This window comes from Manduca sexta, chromosome 19 (genome assembly GCF_014839805.1).
Source record: "Manduca sexta isolate Smith_Timp_Sample1 chromosome 19, JHU_Msex_v1.0, whole genome shotgun sequence".
In the NCBI taxonomy this organism is placed as follows: domain Eukaryota; kingdom Metazoa; phylum Arthropoda; class Insecta; order Lepidoptera; family Sphingidae; genus Manduca; species Manduca sexta.
This window is the reverse complement of record NC_051133.1, coordinates 14,320,178-14,346,455: the sequence shown is the minus strand read 5'-3', so window position 1 is coordinate 14,346,455 and position 26,278 is coordinate 14,320,178. Positions and strand designations below refer to the sequence as shown.

At 36.6% G+C, this 26,278-nt stretch overlaps 1 protein-coding gene across 2 annotated transcripts in view; it reads left to right on the top strand.

The window, feature by feature from the left end:
- LOC115442047 (max dimerization protein 1) overlaps positions 1-26,278 on the top strand; it is a 322,842-nt gene that overhangs the window by 242,219 nt on the left and 54,345 nt on the right. For both annotated transcript variants that reach the window (XM_037440443.1, XM_037440442.1), the window contains exon 4: positions 9,753-9,867. In XM_037440443.1, coding sequence (XP_037296340.1) covers positions 9,753-9,867 — 115 coding nt within the window. The remainder of the gene's footprint in view (positions 1-9,752; positions 9,868-26,278) is intronic.

Genomic DNA, 26,278 nt, shown 5'->3' with positions numbered 1-26,278 from the left:
CTGAGTGCATAAAGGTGACTAATAGGTTTTTCTATGAGGAGTATGCTCTATGAAAACTAACGACTACTAACAGTATATGTGACTGTAATTTTGTTTTATGGATGCATTAATTTCTTTCTTTCAATAAATTGTTAGTAAATTTACAATATCATTGTAAAATATGTTTATAAATTTACGCTTATTATATAGTGGTATAATTTCATATGAGTAGCAGTGGCGAAAGGTTCATACAACGCGATACTTGCCTGCTTCCCTTTATAAAGTATTAACGTAGAATTTTATTATCATTAAAGATTTGCACATCACATTTATGCATATTAGTACCTATATGATGCATCGAGTTCCCTTTCAGCCCTTTCTGGCCTTTGCCACTGATAAGGTGTTTAATTCGGAATATGATTTATGAGTTGTCTAGGATTGAGATTTATACCCGATCTAGTGATTGAACATCACCCACTGTAGCCTAATGTTGTAGTACTTTAATATGAATTTAAAAAAAAAACATTATTAAAATTAATGTTCTAAAATTTTATACAATAATATTATTTTATTAAATATAATAAATAGCACCGCTACCTTTCAACAAAATGGAAACACTACAAAAGTCCAACAGACAACCCTAATGTAAAGGTCAAGCGGCAACCATAACCGTGCAAGTTTCAGCATAAAGTTGCGTAGTAAAATATGAAATAAGCGTTTATTGCTCGTACGGTGGTTATGCGAATGAACTCCGTGTGTTAACCCTTATAAAAATATTTATTAGCAGAAATAGTTTTTTTCGTCGCACGATATTTAACGTCCAACAGTAAAGTTATTTCGCTTTGTTTGCTTTTATCGTGATTAACTCGAAGTAATTAATTGCGCTTGAGTTGATAAGATTGTGGAATGCGGGTAGCTAAAAAACATGCCGCGATTTGTAGTTGCTACGGTCTCGTTATTTACTTTGTTAGTTCAGCCAAAATTTTGGTATTGTGCCTAGTAATGCACCCGTCACCTTGAGCAATTTGATAGAGATATTATAATATAAATAAATAAAATGCTTTATTCATCAGGTAGGCGAACATAGTTGCACTTATGATGAGTCAAGGTACATGAGAATATTTAATTATTACTCCAATTAAGTCGCTTATATAACTACAGACATGTTATATTGGACATATAAGACGAGAGCTTGCCTGATGGTAGGCGATACGACCACTCATAAACAGCAGAAACACTATCCAACACCTTGAATTACAAAGTATTGTTTAGTATTCCACTGCGCTTGCCATCCTGAGACATGAGATGTGAGTGATGAGACATGAGATGAGATAATACTGGCTACAATATCCTTCAAACCAGAACAAAACAGTGACTACATTCTGCTGCTTGGCGGCACAAAATAATAAGAAAATTGACTTTAATTTACGACTTTAATCAAGTTATAATTGCTTTCTTTTATTAAAACTTGCGGGTAAAGATCTTCAACGTACTATATCAGTAAGAAACAGGAAAACCTCTTCAAGCGTTGAGTAAGTTGTGGCTACAACTATGCATCACTACGTGTAACCCACAAAACCAGAAGCCCATATCCTTATCCGCGACTCCCTTTGTATTCAACAACACCCATGTACATTGTTATCGGGGTGATAGGGCTCCGAATGGCTCAGTTTATGATCTCATAAATTACCCTACGACTAGAGTAACTCGTAAAAAAGTCGTCAAGCCAAAATTGGGCGCAGTCGACTATGATACAGACAATCGGGATAATTACGGGGGCGGTGTAATTGTTTACGAATAAAACTTCTAATCATGGTTAGGTTATGCTATTTTAGCCACGGCAAAGTGACCCAAACTGTCTAGATAGACTGTGAACTGACGAGAGATCACCCTTGCCAGTCGACATAATTATGCCAGCCTGTTTGTAACGAGATATAACTATACAGGTTCATTCTGAAACGTGACACCTACGTGGGTCATTTTTTTTATACTCGCACGGCACAGTAATCACATTGCACCTAATAGTAATTGGAGTGGGGTTCAATAGAATGTCGACTGACGAGAGATGATTACACCTCGGCAGTCGACATAATTATGCCGGCCTGTTAGAACCGGATATACACAAGCTGATCCCGGACGCAACACTTACGTTGGCAACTTTGAGTTTCAACACCTTGTGTACTGATCGCTATCCGGGCGAATATAAAATATAACCTACCACAACCAAATGTTATCAACATTTAAGGGCTCGAAATTCCCGTGTCGCGTGTATCGGTTAATGCTCACTTTAATCAACAGAGCCGCGGCAGTAAACCGAGTCAAGGTTTTACGACCAGAGACGATCCAGCGACCGCTTCGAGCTGATGGATTTATGTTAAGATTGCGTTTAAAATTCATACGATCGTTTTTCCGCTGATTCTTATAAACGATTAGGTTTCGTCGGATAGCGAAAATGGATACAAAACAATCTGATAGATTACAGTGAGTTATTATGATTGGTTTATTTTGAGCATTGACGTGTCGTTTGCGATTAAGATTTTATTGAAATGAAATAATTTATTTGGACTTGTTAATAGGAACCGATATAAAATTACAGCCTTGGTGGCAGTTGTGTTGCTGTATAACAACCGCGACGGTGTCTTAAGTTTGAATCCCGTGTCGTGGAAAAGAATTTTGAGAAGTCCTGCTGGGTATTAAACTGGAGTCTGGAATGTCTGAAATGACAATAGGAGCGTCTCTTATTACATGGGACTTGATAAAGCTGGTGAAATGTGGATGTTAAACCTCTGCCTACCCTTGGGTAAGGGTAGAATATGGCTTTTCATTTTTACATAACACCTGTAACATGCATGTAACCTGTATTCATCAAATAAATTATTTGATTCCATTTGCGGACTCACACAACTGTTCAATAGGTACGGTACACATTGCTTGTTATACCTGTTAGGCTTTTAGTCTTGTCGTTTTAAATTTTTTTACCTTTTATTTGAAATTACTATAATTAGGTATAATTACTGTTAATACTTATAATTTATGTTTAGTGTGAGTTACCGCAATATACGTACTTTCTTTCATTTGATTTGAAAAGGGAAAAGAGGGCGATGCTATGTATGTATGATTTTTAGGAGAGTCACTCCGTAGACATTTATCTACGTATGGACAAACCCGATAGGTAGTACCACCAGACAGTGGTATTCTTCTTTACCGAGGTACTACAGGATATGCTTGCCCGTTTACTTGCGACTGCCTAGCTTATCAAATGAAATTTCGAAAATATTACACTAATTTTAATTTCGTGACCCAGGAATCGAACCTAATACAAATATCTAGATATAATAGACGAAAAAAGCGACGATAGCCTAGTTGGGTATGGAACTGTCTGCCGAGACGAATGTCCGCAGGTTCAAATCCCTAGGGCACACACCTCTGACTTTTCTAAAAAATCATGTTTTCGGTCTTTGTGAATTTATCGTTCGCTTTAACGGTGAAGGAAAACATCGTGAGGAAACCTGCACATCTGAGAAGTTCCTCTATAGGAATTTCGAAGGTGTGTGAAGTCTACCAATCCGCACTAGGCCAGCGTGGTGGACTAAGGCCTAATCCCTCTCAGTAGTAGAGGAGGCCCGTACTCAGCAATGGGCAAGTATATAATACAGGGCTGATATTATTATTATTATAGACGGAGTAAATATTTAATAGTATTGAACAAAATTCGCAGCGAATACTCATATTTTTTCATTGAATTCGGAAATGTATTTTTACTCTTTTTGCCTATAGCTTGATATAGTTTTGTTTATTCCGCCAAACTTCGACCTCCATTTTAATATTATCATATCTTCATTATTACCCGATATGGCGTTCAATATCCGACCTGTTTACAACTTCCGGTACAGGAACAAATACAAATATTTTGTTTCCGCCTCCGGTTTACGACGTGATTTTATAGGCTCGCTGAGTAACATCGACTAGAATTACTTTGTATTACAGATATTGTTACCTATTATTATTTATATAGCTTTTGCTCGCGGTTATATTTGTTTATATTCGTTTTCTGGGTTAAAAAAAATATGCTGAAATTTCTCTAACAGACAATTTTGACATCATCTGTACAACGTTTCGCAATACACTGAAAAAATCTTTGTCAGACAATTTTGATAACATCTGTTCAGCGTTTTGCAAATTTACCCGAACCACAAACAAAATACAGACAAAATAATCATCACAATGTTTTATTAAAATTAAAAATTTACTAAGTTGAGTTATATTTTTTTGTGCCTTGTTTTATTAAATTACATGACATCGTATTTATGAAAAACATAGAAAAAAAAGCTTTGTATTAATTTAAGTAATTCACTATTCCTCCATTCAAACCAATATATTAAAACAACTATATTTTTCACTAGAATAGTTACAAGCGCAGTTGCTCCGCCGGCGTGCACTGACGCGGCCCGGCGCCAATATCCGGTGAGGAAGCGAACAGATCGTTGAACTTAATTTCCATACCGTGTTACGCACAGGCATGGTGGACTTGTAATGCATTTATTGTTTAATTGCTGAGCTATTTTTACATTGGAAATTGGTAGTCGAATAGCACCAATGAAAAAAACCGACAGAAGTTTTTTACATTTAGCATGATGAGTTTGTTTTTTTTTTGTGTGGGGCAATGTGACCCTGCACCTGATGGCTAGTGGAGTTCAATAACATGTCGAATGACGAGAGATGATTACCCTCGGCAGTCGACACAAATATGTCGGCCTGTCGGAACTGGATACACAGACGGATACCAAACCGCGATACGCTCACGTGGGCCACTATGGCGGATTTTAAACACTTTGTGTACAGTGGGCGCCATCGGAGCGTATATAAATATATCCTACTACCAACAAATATATGGTAGTGTTGGCGGATTTTTGACCACATGGATTGTGTACTCTAGCCAGGAATATATAACTGGTACCATCTCATGCGCAAAAAAGTCAAATACATAAGAAAACATTTATCTCCGGATGGGTAGGTAAGGTGCAAAGACGATATCTAGTTTTTGGCACGGTGTTCTGTGTCCCATAATGTAATGCTATCGCCAATTTGAGAACGAATTCTAGGCTCCAGGCTGAACAGCTGTACCTTTCTAGTAACATAAAAAAATACACAAATATTAAAACTAATAACATTCCAAAAACTTACATAACACCATTTTTTCTAACAAAATCAAATACACAACATTTTCAACTTACGAAAAACGCCCGCACAAAAAACTCAGTAGGCCATCCGCCATATTGTATTTATACAAAACTTTTCCCGAACCGTGTTTATTTATTTTAGTTTCGGGATACACTTCTACCTGAACAATTAGTTCGCATTTTTTTTCTGTTAGACATTATTTTTCGTACCTCCATCGCGAAGAATAACACGGCAATAAATTAACATTATCCTGAGGGATATTCCCGTAATGAATGGAAGGAAATGTTAAAATTATGGTGTAGTTACTTTGCGATTGTTAAAGTTTGTGAATTAATTACGATGGTAATATCTTAGCCGATGGGGAAACAAATAATGAATTCCGGTAGTCTTGTAACTTCTGTAGAGTGAGAAGCTAAATGGAAGTGCGTTCGACGTGGAGAATATTTTTTATATTCAGTATGTGTATGTATTCAGTACGATTCGGCAAACGTAGCGTAGGACTCCTTTCAAGTTTCAACTAGGTGGAGTGACGATTTGCGAAAGGTCGCTGGCAAGAATTGGTGACAGGCCGAAGATAAGGTAAAATAGCGCATATTGGAGGCGTATGTCCCGCAGTGGACAAAGATATAGGATGATGATGATGTGTATAGGTGATGATAATGAAAAAACCGTTTAACCAATGCTAATTCAACTTTCAGCATCTCTATAGATAAGGTTTCAATAACAATACATACCGAATGCTGCGTCCAAATTCATACAACTATTTTGTTCTACTGTTTCGTTTCTGTTCTTTTCAAACCGTATTTACTAACTTAATTATCGTATAGCCACAATTCTTTGTCAAATTACCTTTATACATTTTAAAAAAGCATAACCTCATGGATTTTTTTAAAATAAACCGTTTCGCAGAACTAAAATAATGACGTTGGCAGTTTGAGTTTCTTTTCAATTTATGTATTAACAATGCATCTGTTATTATTTTAAAACACGAGCCGAATGAAATTAGTAGATACGCCGTCAAAGGCGCGCCGAGCCCGCGGGCGGCGCGTTCCTGCTCGCTAACAAAGCTTATTTGCGACTTTACTATGGGTACTCGAATGGATATCGCAAGGGTTTATTAAATTTATTATTTATAATTTGATGAAAAAAATATACTTGAATATTTAAGATTAATTATTAAGTCATAATAAAATTTTAACAATAATTATAACAATCATGTCTTTTACGCTAACATTAGGAACAATAAGTTTGTTGAGCAAAATTTAGCAGCGAAACAATCATCTCTTTTCGAATATTTTTTTGTCAAATAAGGATATATTATATAATATTCATTATTATATATGTGTTTAAATTTAAAAATAACACAGCAATTAAACAGTTCATATACTTTCTCGATAAGCTTAAACCCGATTTTAAATAAATATGAGTTCCTGTGTACCGTTTTTTTTTTCATTTATAAGATTCTAATTCCACTATAAATAATCTATTATTCTATAGCAAGTAAATAATTATAATAATAACTATTAGTAGCATTATATTTTAAACTAGACGTTATATATTATCTTAGTCTATTATCAAAACAGAACATAAATATCCTCGACAGCCATTATAATTAAGTTTCCGCCCACTACATGACATATTGCTCCCTGCATGACAATGTCGTGTCACTGAACTTTAATGACAACAGAGAAGTAATAACAAATATTTTTAGCACAAAATTTTATGTGTTCAACTCTGCGACTAATATTTTAATATATTTAAAGCGAAGATATTTTCAACCAAAATTAAACAATTTTTCCGATTTTATCGCGGTTTTAATGTTTTAATTTTCTTCCGATGTTTCGAAGACTTAGCAGCCTTCGTGATAACGGGGTGGACTGAGGTGTTGTTCACCCGCAAAGTCAGTTACAGTATCTACCTACATTCGTCGGGAGAAAACTAAAACATTAAAACTATAAGTCCCCCCCGTGACCATGAGGGCTGCAAAGTCTTCGAAACATCGGGAGAAATAATAATATAAAAAACCGCGATTAAATCCGAAAAATATTTTAATTTTAATGTCTAACATTCGCGTTAACATAAGAAATCAATATGTTCAACTATTAAATGGATTGATCTAACACGGTTTTCTGCATCCAAAACATGATGAAATTTTACAAAGCACATTATAAATAAAGATTGTATGCGCCTGCGTCAGATATACATCATTTTGGCTTGTAATGTTGACATATTTAACGTCAGAGGAAGCGAAACAAAACATTTAATAAGGTCCATAAAAAGCAAGGAATGGCATTCAAAATGGCAAAATACATAACTATGACATACGTATACAATGTTAATAGGACCTTTAAAAAGCAAGAAGAAATATCAAAATCTCTCACTAGTGCCTAACATTGTCAAAAACTCATAAAATTCTCACGTTTAAATCCAGACCTATGGTAGTGGCCGCACGGTCGCAAATAGCGCCGGAGCGTGCATTTCGTTTGTGCTGAAACGCAGAAACGCGGGTTGCTGTAATGTAATACGCTCTTAGTGGCTTTATTATTGCTCCACCTGGCATTATTCTACCTATTTATGACACTGCTTGGAAGTAAAATGGAATATGAAGCACGGATTCACCTGAGGCCGTGTTCAATAAATACTCTCCCATTAACGGCTATTGTTATTATTGTATTGTTAATGATGTAGTTGTACGTGTTGTGTAGCTTTGTTTATTTCTGTAAGCACTGTTTGAACAGCATCGTAATTTACAAATAGTGTTCTTAAGACTTCATCTAATTGCTAAGGATGACGAATGCAATACAAAATAAACTTAAAATTTCAGTTTATTTATTTGTTACTTTATTATGGTAAGTGGAGTGGGGTCTAATAGAATGTCGACTGACGAAAGTACCCCTCGGCAGTCGACACAATTATGCCGGCCTGATGGAATCGGATATATACAGAGTGATCCCTGACGCGTTACACTTACGTGGGCCACTATGGCGGGTTTTAACAACTTGTGTACGGTGGTCGCTATCCAGGCAAAAACAAAATATATCCTACCACCAGCAAAATGACATTTAAGCGTTTACCATCAGGCAAGTAACTTCATCCTCGTATCATTTATCAGTCATACATCAATTAATCGCCTGTTTACAACGAAGTGAAGTTACTTATATAGGGTAATTTTAACTCAGTCATCGGGCTGTTAATATCTCGACGGTCCCTACGTATAGTATTGAATCTGCATAATTGCATTTTGCAGATTCAATACTTTGCGCAGGGACTGTCATTATTTAAACGGTCCTTATTAAAATGAACTGCATTTATTTATGACAATAAGGATCGAAGTGCTTATCGCCATGGTAATAAACACTAAACAAGCGATCTATCTCTGGTAACATTGTGGCAAAAATCATCCATAGATAACAAAGAATTTCGCCAAAAATCCCGATTTTAGTTTTCTGTTTTTTTTTTATTTATTTTCTGGTATGGATCAGTGGCAAATGGTCAATATAACCCTGCGGGCTTTCCTTTATGTAGAATCTAATTATCATTAGAATGATTTGCAGACCGTATTTATACGTATTAGTATCTATATGTTGTGTCGGATTCCCTTTCAGAAAATTTCACCTTTCGTCACTACTTCATACTGTTCAATACTAAAAGGGCACAATCAAAGCGACCCGCGAATTAAGCCTAAACAAAATACCTCCAACGTACACAATTATGAAGTAACAACCGAGCCAAAAAAAAGCGGCGATAGCCTAGTTGGTTGTGGAACGGACTGACGAGACGAATGTCCGCAGGTTCAAATCCCAAGGGCACACACCTCTGATTTTTCTAAAAAAAAATTATGTGTGTATTCTTTGTGAATTATCGCTTGCTTTAACGGTGAAGGAAAACATCGTGAGGAAACCTGCATACCTGAGAAGTTCCCTATAGGAATTTCGAAGGCGTGTGAAGTCTACCAATCCGCACTAGGCCAGCGTGGTGAACTAAGGCCTAATCCCTCTCAGTAGTAGAGAAGGCCCGTGCTCAGCAGCAGGCAAGTATATAATACAGGGCTGATATTATTATTATATTATTAACCGAGCCAAATTCCACTACCACCCTCACTCGCCAACATTAAGTTAGAAAAAACCCGAAACACATTGGTGACAATAACGTGGTTATTATTATAAGTGACCATTATTCACAACGCTCTCTGTCCACTGTCACGCCGTATAATTGGGAAGGGGGGTGCATGGGAAGAAGGGAGGGAGGAGGTAAGCAGTAATGTTACGTTCATAAAAATATGAGATAATTATGTTTATGGAGCGCTGTGTTCACACGAAATGCTTCCAACTCGATAACACGTGGTAATGTAAATAAATTAGTGCACGCACGCGCACATTGTGTGTAATATACACTTTTCTACCTCGTAAGTTTTATTAGTATTGTGATAAATTTTCTTTTTATGGATTCTGACACCGAACCTCTTGGATTATCGTTTGAGGTGTTATGAAATAAACAAGATATAACACTACAATGATATCATGGAGAGTGTTTACGTTTTTATACATTTAAGTTTGCATTTAGCTTACAATGTTTTTTTTTTGTTGTTACAGGAGGGCGCACCTTAGGAACTGCTTAGAGAAGTTAAAAGAAATGGTGCCATTAGGACCGGAGGCATCAAGACACACCACCTTAGGATTATTAACAAAAGCAAAAAGGTTTATAAAGGTCAGTATACGTTAGCTTTAAGGGTGTGTGTACACGAAGTGTTTCAATGATTCAAAAGCAATAATTTATTTTTAAACATAAGTCATAGTATAGATAATTGCCTTAAGCAATTAAAATACGAAATCAAAGAACAAGATTTTTAAATCACGGAAATTTACCCTTTCCTGACTCAGAACATGTCGTGGACAATTCAAAAACACGTTCCTAAAAACGTCTTTGAACTTTTTTCATTATCAAATGGGCTTTAGGGCCGGTGTCTGTTTATTAATGTCCCTCTGTAATAGTTGTGAGAGAGCTCTGTAAACAAAGGGCGGGCCAAAGGGTTCGCGCGCTTCCGCCAGCCGCCGTTTCCGGGCCACAGCTTCCGGTGCCCCCCCTCCCACGCCCGGTCTCGGAAGGATCCCCCTGGGTGCTGGGCTTACTGTAGATTTTTACTGGAAGTTTATATGTTTCTTAAAGTGGATTGTGTTACAGTTTTTTCGTGGTAGAGGATATGCCAAGAGGAATATATTTAGGTTAGAAAAGTCACACGACTAACCAATAAAATCCCTAACTTTGGATTATTGGGATAAACCTATGTACACTTCTTTTGTTTGAAATATTAGATTCCATAATGTTTCGTAATCATAATTACTTTAACTGCAATGTGGTAAATGAAGATACGCGATAATATCACACCGTATAATATATAAAAAACAAACAAATAAGTAGTTATTTGGAAACTAACGAAACAATATTGTCTTTCGTTTGCCTAGACTCCCCGTAAAATAATATTACTTACCTATCATTTAATTTATGTGACGTAAATTGTAAACTATATAGTATAAATATAAACCTCTATGCTTCATGTATATTATATTCAGTTATTGTAATTACAATATGAATAAATAAACAATAAAATAAAAATATAATTTTAACAGCTTTACCAGCATTAATATACTATGTACTACTTTCATATTGCTCTAACATTGTTTAGAAAATTAGCTTTCTCCAGAGCTCATTACACCGTAAATGACGTAAAAAAAGCATAACTCTCCTTCTGAGACAGTTGGGTAAATACATCTAAAAGAAAATCGACTCTAGGTAATCTCTCACTGTGAATATAATTCGAAATGATTGATGATTCCTTCCTAACCGAATTTCGGCCACGGCGACAAATCTCAACGGAGATCAACTAGGTACGCAGGATATATTATAGTGCACAAGTGCGTGCGCAATACACAGGTGCACTCTCTGTTCCGTCACTCTCATAGTCCGGTGAGACAACAACATGACCGGAGAGAGATCAGGCGCAGGACCAATGGCTTTACATGCTTTCCGAGGCACGGAGGTATCACACCGCCAACTCCACGACTCCGAGCCGTGACTGAATAACCCAAATGAAAAACTCACAATTTTTTTTGTCCCGACCCTAAATTCGAACCCAGGACATCAGCGCGGTAGTCGCACGCATACCGTGTATGTGCAACTACGCCACCGATGCAGTCAGACACTGTAAATATAAATAACATGTAACATTTAATTTTATAATTTAACTTTGTCTCTTAATACCTTTGATCTTAATTCCTTCATAACATTCCCACTTACCTCCAGACTTTGGTTCACTCAATTTTTATTTCAGCGTTAATTACTTTCGTTGCTAAGGTGTAGTTTTCAATCTCTCTTTTCAGTTCGTTATTTTCAGCAACATTTCAGGAAGAGCGAGTGTACCTGGCGATTTTTATATTTTGCGCCGAAATTTTTAACATGTCTAGGGATTACTTTTCGGTGTGATTTTCTTTTTGTATGTTACGTTTGAAATATTATTTCGTTTCGTGGAAGTGAAAGCTTCGGTAGGGCTTCCGTTTTGCGCTTTATTAACGAAAGCTATGTGAATTTCGAAATTGAGGATGGATAGTTTTTTTTTTTGTGCGTACATTTTTGATTGGAAAATATTGTGCGCGAGATGAAATTTCATTTTCACGTATATGGTGTGGACGTGTAATATATTTTATTATTTTGTTCTAACAAAGCAATTCCAGTCACGTATTTCGGAAACTATTGACTTACACATATAAACTATTGTTTAAAGGCTTTAAAGCCGCTATTTGTTAGATACAGTTTTTTTACCATAGTATTGAAGATAAGAAAGGAAAAATCAAAGTTAACGGATAACACAATAGGATAAACTTTTAAACGACTTCAAAAACTGTTTGTAAATGTAACACGACATAAATTCACGCTTCATCCACAAAGGGCTATCCAGAAACGCAACGACAACCTATATGTTCCCGATTCCATAATGTGATGAAAGTGAGCCTATCACTAAATCGAATAAACTTATACATTTTTATTCGCATAATATTTAAATATCCTGCAATTCGATTGCAAAATCTCCCGATTGACATCCAACACGCCACAAAGCCGATAAATATCTTATTTCAATAAGCCTATTAATATCACACCCAATCCCTCACATCTTGATAATCATTCACTATACGTCACACAAGACAGATCTTACAAATCAGCCCGTATCGCGTTCCATAATGGTACGGACGGAGAGCCGGACAACCGGACGGTCCGGCGGCCGGATAGCCGGACGGTGGTGACCGATGACCGGACACCGACACAGCGCGCATTCGTCACCGCGGCATTGTTTACCGTACCCCTACTACTGATTCTCGAATGTCGTAACCAAAGTGATTTATTCGACAATTTGTCAAAGAAAATATGGGAAAAATGTTTCTAGGAAATATGCAATATAGACTGAACGAGATGTCTGGGCTTTAAATAATGAACGCAAGTTGCTAGTTTTTGTTATTTTCTCGTTTTGTTCGAATTAATGGCGTCGATTAGGTGTCTCCGGTTTGTGCCAAACGATAATGTACAGCAATATGTTATGATATGAAGTCAGCTTTCTTTATTACAGCAATTATTATGGAGAAGAATAATTATATACTCTTTTTCCCTGACTCGAAATAGTGAGTCCATTAGATTAATTTGTAATGGGAGACTGCTTCAAACGATTGTCATCAGAGCTATTGAGGATGCACCTACTGCATACGAAACTGATATGCATAATTATAATGAATCAATCAACCATGTTTTAATCTTAACTGTCACTTTCTCGAGCCAACTAGACTAACTACAACTTCGGCCACGTGTATTGATAATGTTATCTCAAATTTTAAAATTGACTATAAAGAATTATTAACCGGTGTTCGCTCAGACCATACTTGTCAAATGGTCAAACTTAATTGTGTAAAACAAAGAAGTAAAAACATTATTAAATTTAGACCACTATCCCTACGTAATTTGCAGAAATTTAGCACAAAACTTAATTCCGTGCTGCCTATGCTGACTTGCGACTCGGACAACCCAAATAATATGTTTGAAACATTATTAAATAGTGTGACAAATGTATTCAATAAAACATGTAGTGTAAAATCAGTAACACTAAAAAATAAAATATCTTTCAGTGCTTGGGCAACCAAAGGTATTAGGCGTAGTAGAGATGTTCTATACGAATTATATGACAGAAGGTCCTTTACACCTGATGTCAAATTTACTAATTATGTAAGAACATACTCTAAAATTTTTAAAAGTGTATGTAGGTATGCCAAAGCTGCTTATATTAGTAGAAATATAAAAAAATCGGATAATAAAATTAAAACAACTTGGAGAATAATTAATACTGAAACTGGCAAAACTAAGTGTAATGACAAGATTGTATTAAACATTAATGACGAACTAGTTTCAGACAATAATTCTGTGGCTAATTACTTCGAAAAGTTTTTCAATAACATACCATTTGAGACGACAAAATGTCTGCCATCCTCACCAGAGGCAGCTGAGTCATTCTTAAAACAATATTTAGATTTATCAATTCCAAATTTCGAATTTGAATGTGTTACTCATTATGATGTTATAAAAGTATTCAGGAGCTTAAACATGAAGAGTACTGAAGATCTTTGGGGTTTGTCTGTTAAAGCGTTGCAGTCAGTGATAGTTAGCATCGCCCCAATCCTTTCTGATATTTTTAATTGCTGCATAAGAGACGGCATATTCCCTGATCTTATGAAGATAAGTAAAGTAGTACCAATTTTAAAACTGGTTGCTCCAACACCCCCCTCCAATTATAGGCCTATTTCTATTTTACCAGCTTTAAGTAAAATATTCGAAAAGTTAATGCTTAATCAAATGCTGGTGTTCTTTAATAAAAATGAGATTCTACATGACAGGCAATTCGGTTTTACAAAGGGTAGGTCCACGCAAGATGCAGGACGTGCATTAGTTAAAGCTGTGTTGGATGCCTGGGAGGGATCGCAGGATGCTTTAGGGGTATTTTGTGATCTTTCCAAGGCGTTCGATTGCGTTGATCATGGAACCCTCATTTTAAAGCTCCACTATTACGGCATCAGGGAGTGGGGCTTAAACTAATATCTTCATATTTATCGGGTCGGAAACAAAAGTTTTTATCAACAACGTTTCCTCTGCAGGGTCCACAGTTGGGATTGGGGTCCCCAGGGTTCAATTTTGGGACCATTTCTGTTTTTAGTTTATATTAATGATCTACCGTACATTATTAACAAAATGGCTGAAGTTGTATTATTCGCTGACGACACTTCACTAATATTTAAACTAAATAGAAGGGAAGGAAATTTTGTAGAGCCAAATAAAGTATTTAAATTGATTTCTGACTGGTTTTCTGCCAATAATCTTCTATTAAATGCAGCAAAAACTAAATGTGTTCGATTCTCGTTACTGAACAAGATTAATGGAACTGATATTGATTTAGACGGGAATAAACTAGAATTAGTACCCTCTACAGTCTTCCTTGGGGTTTCTATCGATAGGAAATTACAATGGGGACCCCACATTCAAAAGAATTTCGAGTAAATTGAGTTCTGCAGTCTTTGCTATTAGGAAGATCAGATATTTAACTGATGTGGCTACGGCAAGGTTAGTATATTTCGCTTACTTCCACAGCATTATGTCTTATTGCATTCTTCTGTGGGGTACTGCAGTAGATCTGCAGACCATTTTTATTTTACAGAAAAGAGCGATTCGTGCAATTTATAACCTTCGGTCTCGCGATTCCCTTAGAGAACTGTTTAAGGAGGTGAATATACTGACTTTGCCAGCTGAATACATTTTTCAAAATATTATGTATGTCCGTAAGAACCTAGGTACTTTTATGAAAAACAGTGACTTGCACTGTTTGAACACTAGAAATAAGAATAAACTAGTTGTTCCAAATTTCCGGCTCTGTAAAACAAATAAATCTTATCTAGCGAATTGTATCAAATTCTATAATAAAATCCCTCTTGAAATAACCAATCTGCCCGGCTACAAATTTAAGTGTCATGTTAAGCGCGAATTAATGTCAAGGGGTATTATAATGTAAAGGATTACCTCGATGATCAGACGGTTTGGAAAAACAGTCCTGCACACCCTGTCCAACCCTATGTTAACGCCAATATTATAAATTAACTACATAAACGTCTCATGTGTACCTTTCTACAATTTTGACATTATACTGGGTAACAGTTTTAAATTTATGTGACATATTTTATTTTATATTGACTCATTGAATTATCAATGTATAATAGACGACCGACCGATCATTTTGTTGCACCAGCCTTAAAATTTATAATCTTAATTATATTGACCAAGATCTGCGACAAAATATGAAATGAAAATATTATGTTTGTAAATGTAGGCGTATGCACGCTGTACACTGACTGTTTCATAGTTTTTATAATTTTTTTAGTATTATTGTTTTTTTTTCGTTAGTTTTTAGTTATTGCTAAATACTTTTATGTGGATTTTCTCCGCAATTTTACGGTGATGTGCGTGTATTAGCTTATATAATTAATCAGACTTTGTATAGAAAAGACTTATTAAAAAAATATATATATATTTAATAACAATATTATAAATGAATAGACAATTGATGACAAAAATAAAGCCCGGAGTTTCTTTCTGCCTTTCTTCTTCGGGTAGTCATCGCTTAGGTAGTTAGTGAAAGGCTGGTAGGTTAGCTAGGTTAGGGCTTTTATTGTCCTCACCGGTGAGGATCGCGACGCGTTTCTCCCTTATTGCTTATTTAAAAATACATACATACATAATTTTATTTCTTCTTCCCCTGCCAGCCCGAGCTGGCTTCTTTGTTTACTAAGTATATTTTTCATTTATTTTATTGTCTTTGTTTATATAAGCTAATCTAATTAAGTAATAATTGAATATTCTCATGTACCTTGACTTATCATAAGTGCAACTATGTTCGCCTACGTGATGAATAAAGCATTTTTATTTTTATTTTTATTTTATTTTATGTTTTAATTTTTTTACAATAGTCGTTAACAATTTAGCGATCATTAAACCATCTTACTTATCTCTCTCAGTAGTAGTGGAGGCCCGTGCCCAACAGTGGGACAGTATATACAGGGCTGATATTACAAACCATCTAACACTAAACTAGAACCAATGGTAGCACTCCTTCCCTGACCGCACAAACCTCCCCCTACGGCGCCGTTCGTTTTACACGTCGCATTAAACACGACACCGTTGCTGACGGTACGGAGATATGACGTGAAATAAAGACATAGTGTGCGGTGAGTTTTTGCTGCTGACTCTACAAATTATTTCTATAATGTTATCGGTAAATGTATGCATATTATGTGGAAACATATTCACATTGTTGGATAGCGGACTTTATTGTAAAACTAGGCTGAGTTTTGTTTACGGTGAGGAACTGGGACAATTTGGATCACGGGAATCCGACTTATTGTGTTGGCTATTGTTCTATTAGTAGCTAACTAGTACATAATTGATTCAAAATACTGAATTACTTTTTAATCGACTTTTATGGCGACGTACAGGTACATAACTTCACAAACCACCGACGAACATAACAGAGTAGGTGTCATAATTAACTAATAATATTATACAGCGATATCTATACAGTGTAGATAAAACCAAACCCATGTAACATTAGCTATCCTTCCGCTCACTATAGCATTTGCCAAAAACATATTATTTATCGCTATGCGTATTTACAAAAATAATTACCAATTTCCCCGTTTGCCCTTAATGGCTAATAAATTCCACGGTCGAAGCTCCAGATTTACAATTTCCGAGGGGGGGGCTACAGCGGACCTGTTTTGGGGGGCTCGGGGGTGCTAATCGGAAAACTTAGCGCTTCCCACCCGCCTCTGCCGGCCGAGGTACGCCCTCTGACACTTCGGTTTATTTATTGATGAGGCTTTGTATATGGAATATGATTTTCACTTGGTCTAGTTGTGACGTGTTGGTTGTTTGTAATTAGATGAGCTTTAAAATAATACATAGACAAAAGACACGTGGACTTGTTAACAGCACTGCATCGATTCGTAATTACTAGTAATTTCTTGCAAAAAGCAATGTAAACTAGCTGACATCAGTTCAATTAATTCCATATCTGAAAGCCTAACATATCCTTTTTCTATCCCCACTTCTTCAGGTATAGGTGAACAATACGCCGTCGGTAACAACCCTGATATTTTTATACTCGACAGTATAATAATAAATATAAATAATAATATCAGCCGTGTATTATATACTGTCCCACTGCTGGGCACGGGCCTCCTCCACTACTGAGAGGGAATAGGCTTTAGTCCACCACGTTACCACCACTACTACCACCACCTCAAAATTCATATAAATAACTATACAGGTATGGACATTTCCTCACGACGCTTCCTTCATCGGTAAAGCAAGAGATAATTCACAAAAAATATACATAATTTTGAAAAATTCAGAGGTGTGTGCCCTTAGGATTTGAACCTGGGGACATTCGTATCTGCAGTCCGTTCCACACCCAACTAGACTATCGCCTTATGCCATAGTGGAGTAAATTATATTTTATATAGTTATCTTTTAAGCTCTATTTTTCTGCCCGTAACCCAAAGTCTGACCATCGTGCATTTATTTAAAGTTATAACTCATTCCTAATTCTAAATCTAATATTAAAAATTTAGTGAAATCACAGTAAAACCTAGTTTTTATAACGTAATACGGCTGTAAACGTTATGTTTGTTAAGTGCTACCGAAGTTACACGAACCTTCGCATGTTTGCAAATTAACTTACTTTTGACGTTTCTTCATATATTTAACAACCGAATAACGATGCTACCAAGTCACAGGATGTTAATCATCACGATTACTCAAACAGAATGCAATAACATTTAAATTATTTTTATGCAGTGTATGTTACTTTAAACCTTGAATTGCTTTTGAAAAGAGCAATAGTAGAGTTATCGCCCGTTCTTCTCTGATGGGAACTGCTTTCGGAACTAATGTTAGGGTCTTTTCACAAATTCTTCGTAAGCTAATCGGCACATAAATGTATAAGTCTACCAAATATAGTCACTGCTTAAAAATACGTATTCGATACAAACCAAACACAGTTATCTGCCACTCAATACTCGCGGCAATCTGCGGAGCCTCGTTCGTGCGCAGCTGAATACCTTCCTTTTGTACGGAACAGCAATCAAGTGAACTATCCGCGCCAATCAAAAACTCGTACAACGCCATCTATCGGTTATATATACCAAACACACGAAAAAGGTCAGTTGGAAAAGGCAGTGCGAGTTTAAATTTAGAACATATTATAGTTCCCGCGTAAATCCCGACCCACGAGATTTTTTACAGCCACGCGACTTCTTCAACATTAATTGTTATATTTCTGTCAATTTACATGAAACCGTAATATACTATTAACTTAAACCTTCCTCAAGAATTGCACTATCGTTTAGTAAAACCTGTATAATAATCCGTTTAGTAGATTTGAGAAAATCGATCACATACAGACAGCTTTTGGGGACTTTGTTTTATATTATGTATAGATAGATTAAATATATTCAATTGAGAGGTGTTAGCTATTTAACCGTCGATAATCTAGGAAATTATGCTGATTAAACAGGACGTTAATGTCAGAGACATAGAAACTACATTCCAAGCACGATAAACTTACCACATTCATCAAACCCAGCCCGTTAACGTACACGCTGCCAACATGCGATACTGTCACGCCATCTATGTTATGTCATTTACATTACGATCATACACTTTTATTAGAGATGAGGGTAGTTTGCATTATACACACGCCTATTAGTCACAAAAGGGTAGGCAAAGACGCAACTAGTGAACCTACTTTCTGCAGTGTGTTTTCCATTCCATTATGTGATAGCCTATCATACTAAGCACAAATTCTATACCCTAGGATACTGAGCAGAAAACCTAATAGTTTGCATGACTTAGGCGTGATTCGAACCTGAGACTTTTACATCTACGTAAATACGTCACGGAGCCAGTAAATATTTCATATTATGTTAAGAAGTTACGATCCCAAACATGTTGCGCGCTGCTTGCAACATTGCCGGGTATCAATATAAAACAGTCATCGAAAATACAATGGTCAATATTGTATTAAAGCACAAAACATGGGAACTGGATGTTCAACGTGTTTATTAACGGCTTAGTGGATGAATTATTGCTTTGCGAATTTGTGCTAATATTGTTAAATGCGTGCACTGTACTAAAGAGGAGATCTGAGTTCGATTCTTGTAATTTTTGATGATACGAAAATATTTTATAGAAACTCATAGATATGAAAACTATGTGCGGTTAGGGCCGCTGCAGATAGAAGTAGAAAGATAATAAACCCAGGTATATTACGTGGTATGAGTTTTATTTCTGCACCTACGCGTTACACTTAGCACTGCAGGGCCCTTATTCTGTATGATAGTGTAAACGCGTAACGCGGCCGTGTCATGTTATCTTCGAGAAATGTGCGTGGAATGGTATTCTGTAAGCCAAATTTCTATAGTCCTAAACATGATGCGTTGTGTTACGTGCTTGTTACGCACTGTTATAATAACGTGCGAGATAGAGAATAAGGCCCCTGGTGTTAAGCAACAATTAGTAGCGTTATATATAATACAAAACGACATTTTGATTAATTTTGCACGAAAAAGTACACAAAAGGGGTTATATTAAAAAAAGAGTGGACACGGGCGATGTTGTGAACTCCTACACCCTTATTCATAGAGGTTATTAATCTAAGGATGGAACATTCCTGTGATAACAAGTCTGTTTCTCAGCTCTGTTTATCTGACAGCTTGCTGTTTATTTAGCTTTGTTTATCTGACAGCCAATTAGATTCAAGTTGTATCTCAATATTAGTCAATCACAACGGCCCTATGTCTACGCACTGCGAAGGCTGCTAAGCCGTCAGCACTGAGAAACAGACTTTTTATCACAGCTATGCTCCGTCCTTAGACAAATAACGTCTATGAAGAAGGAGGTTAGTGTATATTCCTTAAATACGTCCCGAAACAGGAACGTTCGAGACGCAATCCGCAACTTCCCCTTCGTTTGTTAGTTACTTTTTATACATGTGCTCGCGGATGTGCTTCAGTGGCGTAGTATTGCGGTATAAGTGCTATAAAGTCTTAGGTTCGATGCCCAGGTCAGGAAAGTGTTTTTCGCGGGAATCTTAGTGCTATTAGATATGCCGAGGTATCCAGCTAGAATCTAATATAATCTCAAAGCAGATATAAGTTACTGTTATATATTACATTAGAACTTCATGCCTTAGAACTCTATGGTAATTTTTAGATATTTTCTTAGACGTCTGTCAATAAAAAATATAAAATAAAACCGTGCTACATAAAATAGCTGTATTAATTAATTACAAGCAAAATACAACAGTTACTTTCTTTCTGGAAAGTACAGACGAAACCACAACTCATTGCTAGTCTATATTAATATATTCCTAATATAATCTCATAGGAAGTTCCTCTGATATTCCATACGCTAAAAATAGATTAATCCAGTACTCCAAAGCGTAAACTTGTACGTTAATTATTCACGAGTTTATTAACTAAGTTAACATCTTAGTAGTGGAAAGACAAATATTACTAAAATATGCCGTATATTCATGTATATTACGAGTTCATTTCGTATATGAAAACTATTTTGGGAATTCGAGCATGATAGGTAGAACATAGTCCGGGATCCCGAGGCCGTGAGAACTTATTTATTTCGTGTAGGATACAATAGTGTTAGTACATATGCTAGGTTTTGTCGACGACCTATCTACAAGTATGAGTTGCTTATATAACCTAAAAGTATCACTCACTTTTCTTAAAGCCTCAGTTTTGGTTACTTACTTATATATTAACACTTTATTGTTCATCATATGTTAACATAAAATAAATCTCAATATAAAAACACTAAAGCATATCTGGCAGTATTATCGCTACATGAAATTTTACAGACTACCTTTTTACATATGACTTAGGGGAATATTATTTAAAATTAATAATCGATACTGGCAGACCCTTCCCGTCGCCGAAAACTTTCGCCGAACGCATTAAAGGTCCAAAAAAAATGCCAGAAAATTAATGAAATCTGACGGCCTTGGGATCTCGATCTATATAGTCTTGCGCTTTGTGCCAGGACGGTTTGACAGACATTTTTTCATGATGTATATACCTACTCATATACCCTAAGACGTTGAAGTTCAGTTTTCTTGATATAACTAATAGCTAATAAAAGTTAGGTTCATATAAATTGTATCGCGATTGCACGTGTTTCTCGTTTAACCGTATTCGATTGTCTATAGAATTCAAACAAACGACGCAGTGTCGAATGAACGATCTCGACCCTAGTCTTCGCAGTATTTTCACATCAATCAATTGGTTTATATAGTAATACGCATTGTCTTAACGTAAACACTACATGGACTATAATGTACTTATAAGCATAGACGCAGACGCGCCCTGCCCTTACATAAGTAATAGTTCAAACACAATTTTTCCCAACCAACAAAAGAGTCGCTATACAACTGTTAAAATACTTTTACGTCTCTTCTTTCATATCTTAGCACGACGCTTCCAACACAATTTCACCTCTGAATATTTAAACAGTGCTCAGTATTGCACGACGTCTAATAAAAGTGACAAGTTTTTTATTAAGCCGTAGTTTTTTCGATGTCTCGCTGCGAATTCTTGGCATATAATTTTTCGTTAAGAAATGTGTTTGGGTATAATAACTTTTATTTATTTATGATGTAATTTGTGAAGTAACAGATATAAGCGGCGATAGCCTTGTTGGGTGTAGAACGGACTGTCGCGAGGAATGTCCGCAAGTTCAAATCATATGGCCAAACACCTCTAACTTTTCTAAAATTATGTGTATTCTATGTGAATTATCGCTTGTTTTAACGGTGAATGAAAACATCGTGTGGAAACCTGCAACATTAGAAGGTCTGTATAAGAATTTTGAGGGTGTGTGAAGGCGACCAATCCGCACTAGGCTGGGATGGTGGACTTCTTAGTCCTAATCCCTCTCATTAGAGGACGCCCGTGCCCAGTAGTGAAGCAGTATATAATACAGGGCTGATCAGATGCCAGGCCAAATCAAAAGTATCCTGGACGGGCGATAAAGCATGGAAAGATTAATAAAGGTGGAGAAAGTGAGAGAATATGCCAGAATCGAACAAACTGGCAAAAAAAGTGTTGCCTAAAAATAAATACCTACTTACATAAGCCTTTATCCTCGAAGGGTTAGGCAGAAGCGCATCTACAGCATCCTTATTTCGCCGAACTTAGAACCGTGTCATATTGTGAAAGCTGATGAATCTAGATTAATTGGCAAAAATCTAATAACATAAGAAGAATAAGAAATAGGTGTAAAAATAGATCAGCTTATGCCTAGGCAATAAGGATTGACGTAAAAATGAGGTGCGAACAAAAACCCTCGCTAACAAATGGGGTACAAATGCGTATTCGCAGGAACACACAGCGGCAATTAATAAAATCCCTCCCTGCCCCTGTGACCCCCCATCTAGTCCCTCGTCTGATCCGAACGGCTTGTACTAATCACTTCCATAATTAACCTAACCGACAGGCGCGGATTAAGTCGGGGTTTTGCATGACCATAAACCCACTAATTCAGTCTGAAATGTCATTTGTTGTTCGCAAATAATGGTAAATAGATGTGTTTTGTTAATGCAGGTTACACAACGATTATATTATTTGTAGTGATTTTTTTATATAAATAATAAGAGAACGTATTGCTCGATTGAACTTCAACTACCCATCAACAAGTAAGATTAGTCGAAAATATACTCACAAAGCACAAGATATAGCACTCTCATTTTTATACTGACATATTGGATTTAATGTAAATAACTCATTAAGCAGGCTTATTAGTCTTTTGCTTTATTTAGCCGTAGAAATAATTAGTATAGTGGTTTCTACCTACAAAGAATCTTCATTTCCAAACACATCGACCAGCCCTTACTATACTTTTAAAAAAATCAATACGCACGAAAACACAATAACCAATGCCCTACACCAGAAAAACTAATATTAGACAACACAATATTCAATACCTACTTATCATCTAACATATCCAATTATTTAACCCCCATCACGCATCCCGAATCCGCCCCCTCATCCCGTAGTACGCGGTATGGGCGTGCCAAGTGGATCTCGGCAACAGTAACTGCTGACCCCAGCACCCGATAAATAACAGCCGCCCACACTAATTAAACTTACGTCCGTGTAAAAATGTGACCACATTCAGTATATTTGGTTGATTAAAACAAGTATACTGTCGGTAGCCCGGCTGTGCTAGGGCATTGTCTATTCGAAGCACCAGTGTGGATAATGGTCCAGTTAGAACAATTTAGTCTGTATTTACTGGGCATTATGAAACTAAAAATCTAACGTAAGCAAATGGGATAGATTCCATAATGGCACTAACCAAGATACCTTTCTGCAATCGTAAACGCTAAGGTTATGAATGAAAATGACATTCAAGCGTTGCACTTATCAATAGTAATGTCATTCACATTTTTTTATTTTCTATTGGGATTCGAACCTGCGGACATTCGTCTCGCCAGTCCGTTCCACACCCTACTAGGCCATCGCCGCTCTTTAGTAATGTAATAGTCAGTTATTTAGATAAAGAGCCCGTTTACCAAAGTTTTGGAAAAGACATACATATATATTAGTTAGTTACAAATTCGACATCACCTGTCCAATGTTCATGTTTGCCCCACCAAAGAAACCCGAGTCCGTCCCACGGTCGGGCGTGATCGTCGGGAGCCGATGACCCCCACACTAATAAATAACAGGAGACGTCCGGCCTAATGAAATCTATGCTTTGGAAAAATGTCACCGCATTCGGTTACGTATAGCGAATTAATTGGGATGTGTACGTGTATAGGTACAATAAATGATGAAATTCAAAGCTTCAAGTTGAGGCGGAAAAGATCTGGAGTGGCAACCTGGAACCGGAAGACGCAGCGTAGGCAGGCTCCCCACGAGATGGACCAACGACCTGGTGAGGGTCGCCGGAGTCCGATGGATGAGGGCGGCCCAGAACCGGTCTCTATGGCGCGGTATGGAGGAGGCCTATGTCCAGCATTGGACGATTCCCGGCTGAAATGATGATGATGGCTTTAAGTCATCTGCGCGCTTATTAATATTAAAGAATGCGATCGAGTATGCCGCACGCTTTATAATAAGCGATATTACTAGCATAAACATTAACAGCAATAATGCTACCAAAAGCTCTTCTTCTAATATTTTAGTTATTTCAATATTGCCAAGTAATTATTGGATAACAAATTAACTTGCTTCTGGTTCAAAGGTTTTCCGTCACTGAACAACAAAATGTTTTTAATTAGAAAAAAAAAACGATTAAAGGAATTCGAATTCTGATAGTCTTAAGGAAATTAAGATTGCAGGGTCGCTGTATACATAGAGCTTTCAATAGGTTGGTTTGGTAACCTGTGGTAAAGCCTAGAATTAGCAGTGGTCTTTTTGTTTTTAGTGATTCATTTTATTCGGTTGTTAAAGCCGAAATTAGCCCCATATTTGACCTCAATGCCAGCATTTCAAATTGAGCTGAAAATGCAATTCACACAATCGACATATCCTACTATGTCAACTGAAACTCATCAACAGGAACCTTAAAAAAAGCCTCCATCGCCCGCAGCGGAACAGAAGCAATGTCGCTGAAATGTAATTCTGAAAGTTTCACGGTACCGCGGGCCGCGCACAAAGGGAACGGACCGTTGACACAAGTTGTTTTACGCGAATTTCCAACCTTTTACTATTGGAAAACAAATTTTTATATTAACTGGTATTTGCACGTGACTCCGTAGTCTTTTGGGCGTTAGGACCGAAATTATCCAGATTTCTGAAAATCAAATTGGTGTTCTAAATCAAATATTTTGATTAAACTACCGCTTGTATTGTAACGTAGTTAAAATTTGCTATGCTATATCTAGGGACGGAAACTATTGCATACAAACATGTTCCAAGTTTTCAACATTTTCAACATGCGTATAACATTAAGGCACTCTTCCCGAACAAGTCATATACAAAGAAAAGCTAATCTCGCCTTCAGTCAGGCATGAGACCAATAGACACCTGCACGACTACTCCAAAGCATCTTCCGATACCTCCTACAGACTATACGCGGCATGCTCAACAAACAGTTGCACGTCAGCAATAAGCCAACGGTGTATAAAGGCCAACACATGAATTATTAAGAAGCGCGGCGGCCCGCGGGCGTATTCTGGACGCTCGATACCAACTCGCGTGATTTACAGCCGCTCGTAAACCAGGCCCCACGCTCCCGCAAACTGTAGATGGGCTATTATCTATCTCTCTTTTCATTTGTGTTGTTTCATTGCGGGTGTTGCAATATTTTTTGAACTTGCAAAAGTTTTTGACGCGGAGAAATGGGTGTCGCGTTGTTGTGTTTGTGTTGTGGACTGTTGGTTCAAATAAGTTTATACTTTATTGTAAGATTTGATAGTTTTAGTGACGGTACTAACGAATAAATCTGTACTTTTCGGAGTAAGTTACGTGTTATTCAATTTACATACCGAATTGTATGTCGTAAAAACTTGGAATAGTATCTTAATTCCGACTTTCTTTCTCACTGTATTAGTAACTAAAGCGTTCTTGTACTGGTTTAAACAATTAAAAAAAAAACATTATGACCGTGACAATAGACTCAATTATTTTTCACTGCATAACTTAAAATATTATCTTTACCTATTATAGTATGGTCAGTGTTGCCATTTCATTAAGAAATCAATTATGTATACAAAAGTACTGGAACAACTTTCGTGCCAATAATTTAACAGCGCATATATCATTGAGCATTCTGCAGTTGCCAATTGCACAGCGAGTTGTAACTAATGGTTATAGGCGGATTGATCGTTAGACGCCATTAATAGCTCATCAGAGAGTTGTTTGTTATTCAACAACGGACTAACTGTCCGTTAGGACGGCATTAATTGTAGCTAGCTGTCTTTATTAGAAAATTTTAGATTACCAAACGCGAAAACAACAGTTTT